Source organism: Cariama cristata, unplaced genomic scaffold, assembly GCF_000690535.1.
Source record: "Cariama cristata isolate BGI_N322 unplaced genomic scaffold, ASM69053v1 scaffold6693, whole genome shotgun sequence".
Classification (NCBI taxonomy): domain Eukaryota; kingdom Metazoa; phylum Chordata; class Aves; order Cariamiformes; family Cariamidae; genus Cariama; species Cariama cristata.
Window position 1 is genome coordinate 101,441 of NW_009608895.1, and position 6,000 is coordinate 107,440.

Genomic DNA, 6,000 nt, shown 5'->3' on the forward strand with positions numbered 1-6,000 from the left:
TTATTGGGATCTCCCAGCTTGCATCTGAACCGTTGTAGGTTTTGCAGCACACATTTCAGTCACTGCTGGTTGCCATGGAATGTTTTGGTATAGAAATGTAGGTTTCTCTACCAAAACTAAACATCTGTGCCTGAAAATCTTAAACTGCTGTATAAAGATCTTTGGAAATGAAATTGAACTGAAAAGACTTTTCTCCAAACCCTCATTTACTACAAGCTGTACCTTTTCCTGTTGGCGAGAGTGTGTAAAAAGTAGAGGCTACTGCCCATGCCATTGATCGAACACATACCCAGCCATTGTAAAATTCTGTTCTGAACAGGTCTTCAGATTATTTTGAAAACTGTTCATCTGATATGGTTTGTGAACAAATGTAGTCATCAATTCTTGGTGTTGTCATGGGAAATTATCTTGTCACAGGAAATGATATTGTCAAAATGTTGTTGTCATGGGAAATTCAGAGAATTTATATGTTCCCGATTCTTTGGATCTTGCATTCTAGAATAGTGGCTTTTCACCTATTTAGACCTGTGAATCCTTAAAAATTTTCCAGTGGAAATGTGCATCCCTGGTCAGCCAGCTTAAGCCTACAGAAAGTATGTTTGCGTTTCTTTTAGTCTCATGAACCTTTCATGGATCCCTTCATAAGTAATTCGTAGTCCCTCAAGTCAGAAAACCATGAGATAAAGCTGGATTTCTGATTTACACTATCACAATTTTTTAGTAGAGTTCAACTATGCATAGAGTAAGGATATTGGTTAGGTGCGATTTTTAAAGACATCTGATATTTGAAGGCATTTTTAGTTGTCGTTTTACGTGAAACATCTGCTCACTGTGGTATGTTGAATTTAATCTCATCCATCTCCTTCAGTGATTATTTGTGTTCATTTTTCCAGCATAGATAAATACCCAGGTAAATGGAGAACTTGATAAATGTTTTGCCTGATTTCTGTAGCATATTAATGTCATAGTCCAATACTCTCTGACCAGGTTCTTTTAGATATTCCATGTATGAAGGATGTAATGTTTAATATCAAATTTACCTATTTGGCGATAGTTGATGTTACATGGGATTTCTGATTTAGCAGAGTGATACAAAATATACTGAAAGCATACTACAAACTTAAATGATACTTAGCAAAATAGAGCAATTGCAATACGCAGCTCAATCACAATGCCTACCTGAGTCCCATTACCAGTGTCTAGAAAGTGCTCACCATCACAACACTGGGTGTCCCCAGTCACCAGCTCAAGCCCATTGCTCTCTTCAAAAATCTTTTACTAGTTTTTTAGTTTTTATACTCTATATTGGGCTGAGCCGCATATTCACTCCCTCCATGCTGGCCTGACTAACTCAGGGAGACAGTCTCGCTCTTCTAATGAGCACAAGGAGAAACATCTACACCACTGGTTGATCCCTTCAACTGTGCTATAGTCAGTGGATGCACTCAGCTGACATAAGTGCTTATCTAAACCAAAGCCCACCCTCTGCTCCCCTTTGTGTTGAGACTGTCAGCTTTCATTGCAACAGCTCTGGTCAGGCACCTCTTGCACTGTCTCCTGAGCTTGATGAGCGTGTTGCCGTTGCCCATCTCCATTGAGCCTTCTTCCACTGTAGGGGTTTATTGGTCAGTCACAATATCATTTACATTCAGATTTTACATTATTAAATACTTTGATTTTTACTTTAAATTTAATAACACTTCATTCTTGCACTTTCCCTGTTTTCCCAATATTTAAATGTCATAGAAAAATATTTTGAATATTTTATGGTCTTTTGAAGCGATTTACAGAGGGACTATGTCATCATATTCTTAAAACTTTCTTTCCTAAGGACAGACCAGCTGTGTTACTATATAGTGAGAAATCTATCTATATATTATTTAAATACTATAATCTTTTAAGTCAGCACTGATGCTTTCACAGACCATTACGCTTCTAATAAACTGCAGAAGAGACCTAATATTAATTTCTCAACTATGTCATAGATGATATAAATAAATGACATATGTGGTGGGCTTTTTCTGTGCCTACCAAATAAAAAAGTATACTGCAGGTATTTACATCACTGTAATGTGCAGAGGCCGGGGCAGCAGACTTTCTGTGAACACATGGTGAGACTCCGGTCCTGGCTCTTTGAGACAAGATGAATTAATATTGGGTTTCAGCAGCAGCAATAAGTACCTCTGCAGAGATTGTACCACCATGTTAAAGATAACTGAAAAGAAAGGCAGTGCAGGCATGTAGTATTGGAATAATCTGCAATATTCAATACCAAAGGGAAAGCTCAGGCTAAAGTGTTTCATATTTTTCTTTCACAGTGGTGAAGTTATTTAAATGGAGGGACTCCATTAAACTGTCATTGGTTTTGTCTAAATGTAGACACTTAATATTAGTGTTTTTGCAAGAGTTTTCATTGCTGCAATATGTGTAGAAACCTCATAACTACAAATTGCACAGCGGTATCTGTTTTCTCTTCTCACTCACCCCTCCTTTTTCTCTGTGTAAGTGATGTTTGAGATGGTCAAGGGTGAGTGTGTTGTGTAAGATGCAGTACCACTTGGCACAGAAGGGATATATAGTGTGGGTAGCATCCCCACTTTTCACTTTTGCGCCTCAGTTGATGGCCAGGGGATGCAGATAGGACTCTTTTAACCAAGGTCATATATTTTCAATTGAATGTCACTTCAAGCAAACAGAAGGTAACATACACGTGACCTTACATTTTTTCCTTGCTTCCCAAATTAGAGTTATTTGAGTATTCTGTACAGTTATTTGAGTATACTGTACATCTATCAGGACCTTATTAGCACTCTCCATGCTAGATTTTTCTACCTCTGTACTTTCTGTACTGAGGATGGGGAGTAGAAGGCTAAAGCGATGTTCAGAGTGCTTGCTGACTCCCAGGGCAGAGAAGTAAGGACCTGTGGGCGCTGAGGCTGGGAGAAAGAGATAGAAAGTAAGAATAAATACAACATAGTTATTCAGATTGAAATTTCATGTTAGCTGTCATTGTTCTGTCCTTTATAAAAGGCAGAAAACTCAGTTCAGTTTTCTGTGAGTAAGCGATTGAATTGTAACAGAGATGGGGAACATGGGAATTTGGTCCATCTACATTCTTGGGAGCTGTCACTGAATGTTTGGATATAGTATGATGAGAGGGTTCCTCATTAAAAAAAAGGGAAAAAGAGACTGTTTTCCTCTCCTTGTTTCACCACTCTGTCTAGGTGTAGTTCTTGTAGACTATTGTATTTTACTAACAGGGTTAGCTCTGCCCTGGGTCCTGGTCAGTGCGAAGGGAGACCCGGAGGGTCGCTATTACAAGAACTCCAGTTGTGACTGAATGTCGTATTTCTCCACGATACATTTGTCCTTTCCATCATCTCACTTTCATTTAATTGAATGTTACAAGATTAAGTGGATCTATTATAAGGTGATTTTTTTTTTAAGTGATGATTTTCCTTTTCTCCTGAGTGATTTATTAATTATAACATTAATTTTAAAAACTGCTTATGTTTAATTAAACAACTCCATGTTTCAATGATTTATAAACGCTAATTGGCACACTTTTAGCTTTTCACTCATGGTGATAGCCACATTAATCCTTAATATAAAAATGTAAAGGAGATAATAAATCTGTGATAAAAAAGATTATCAGTAACTTCACTCTGTATGACAGTAGAGGACTACCCAGTCACATCGAGTTGTACAAAGCACTCAACATCAACAGCAGTCAGTAACTGAAAGTCTCTGGAGGATAACCAGGTTAAATAGCAGTGGACAGATCCACATCAGCAAGATGCCAGTTTGATTTAAGGTAATGCAAGTGGCATCAAGTAATCATCTGTGCCACGCAAATGCTAGTGACCGTTCCATGCTGCGGTGGCCCTGTGGTGCTCAACCACTCGTGGAAGGCTTTGCATCCATGGAAATTGGGCAGAGATCACTGTGGTGCCTGGTTTGTTAGTGGTCCTTGTGCACACTGTGTGGCTAAACGGAGCAACAGTACATCGGGATCCTGGTACTAAGGGAAGGCATCCGTGTTCATGCACGGGATGAGGATGGAGGGAAGGTAATATTAAAAGAGCAAACGATGTGTTCATAAAAAGGATAGGGATTATAAGATAACAGCCATTAGCAACCGTTCATAGGGCAGAGTTTATCATAAAAAAACGGATGCATCGACAGGAAGAAAGTTACGTATGGTTTAGAAGTTAATGTTTAGTCTTTATGAAAATTAAATGTACAAAGTTTTTGTTTTAAGGCCTCCACAGACCACTCCTATCCCACTCCTAAAACTCTACTAACCACTCTACGTCAAATACAAAATTTAAATATTTAGATCAATAGATTTTACTTTCATACCTCTCCCCACCTCCTTTTTTCTTTTTATGGATAATAATAAAAGTTCTGCTAAATCCCTCCAAAAACAACTGCAGGCTGGAAGATCTGGAGACATTCTTATTCTAATTCATGTTAGTCCAGTTTTGAGACTTTAAAAGCCTTTGGAGAACTGGTTGTCTATATTCCACCTACACTAAATTTATGTAGAATTAGGGGGACGGTGAAGAATACTGCTTGGGGCAATATGGCCCTTCTGCTAGTGGTCACATTACAGAGTGGGCAGCACCTACTCCGCCACCGTTCATGGCAATGAAACAAGGGTAAAATCAGTAGCAATTCTTACTTGTTTGTAGTGAAACCATGGTGAATTCACAGCTGTTAATTTTCTTCTTTCCTCATTCTCATGAGCTCCCTTTATTCTCTTCCTTTTCTCTTTTCTAAACTGTGACTCTCCAACTTCAACTCACCGTCTTTCAATTTTCCTTTCAAATCAGGCATCATCCCCTTTCCCTTTCAGCTGCTTGTACCTTTGTTTTCTGGCTTTCAAAAATCTTCCCCTACCTGTATTTTTGTTTTTATAACATTTATGCTTCTCCCAGCTCATCTTCTCCACTTTTGAGACTTCTGTGCTTTTCCTTATTCACATTTTCAGTTCAGCATTATTAATCACTGGTGGGATTACTCAATCAACTGGTTAAAACTGAGAAGTTACTATACAGTTAGTAAATAACACTAAGTTTACTACATTCTCCTTGTGCCTACTGTCTCAGTTTATAATTTCCTCAGTTGTACTCATTCAAAGTTACTGAAGGAATAGTTTAAGCAACAGCCTGATATTATGATTGTCGGTTTGAAATTCGTGTTGTATAACTTAGTTTGAAAGCTGCTTATGTCACTTGGTGTCATTGCTCCTATCTGATTGAATTAATTGAATTCTTAGAACTTGACACTGACATCTTTCATTATCTGAGAGAAGCTTGCTCCCAGTTTCAAAGCCTTCATTGAAGAGGATTTAAATAGCACTTCTCTGCAGAGGGTGAATTTTGTCTTTCAGTAAGTTGGAAGAAAAAATAAACCAAACCCAAACTCACTTTATTAACACTTACTCATGTAAATGTCTTCATATTTTTGTTTCATGCTGTGATCTACTGCTTTCACTCTGGTGAGAAAGCAATTAAAGAAAGCAGTGGCTGAAACCTAACCTTAAAAAAGTCAGGAAGAAAAAGTTCCTGTCTGTCTAGGGCTGTGCAGGTTCTCTTAACTTGGTTAACTTCCTCACTCAGGTTCCCAGTCACATTTGTTTATCTTCCAGGCGAGCCTAAACACCTTAAGAAGTCAGAAGATATAGTAAAAGCCACTGAGCAGAAAGAAGCACTGATACAGAACTAGATTTGCTGTTTCTTAAAAGCTTCTGATGTTAGAGGCAGGACAGGTAATTTTGTCATTTCTTTCTTATAATGGGGAGAGTTTTATACCATAAAGACTCACTTAGTGCTATTATTATCCTCTTTGTTCTATTCTAGTTGTGTTTTTATTACAAAATTTTGAAATGGGAACACGGTACACCTCACTTTCTGTGTCCCCTTAGAAGCCATTCAATATAAAGAAGGGAAAAACAATACTTTCGCATCCCTGAATCCTTAATGTCAGACTAAATGA

General features: G+C 38.0%; 1 protein-coding gene across 1 annotated transcript in view; it reads left to right on the forward strand.

Moving 5' to 3' along the window:
* Positions 1-5,730, forward strand: part of LOC104159423 (calcium/calmodulin-dependent 3',5'-cyclic nucleotide phosphodiesterase 1A-like) — a 62,464-nt gene extending 56,734 nt beyond the window's left edge. Inside the window, exon 16 of the mRNA XM_009697323.1 lies at positions 5,654-5,730. Within this exon, the coding sequence (XP_009695625.1) occupies positions 5,654-5,730 (77 nt within the window). The remainder of the gene's footprint in view (positions 1-5,653) is intronic.
* Positions 5,731-6,000: the final 270 nt, after the last annotated feature.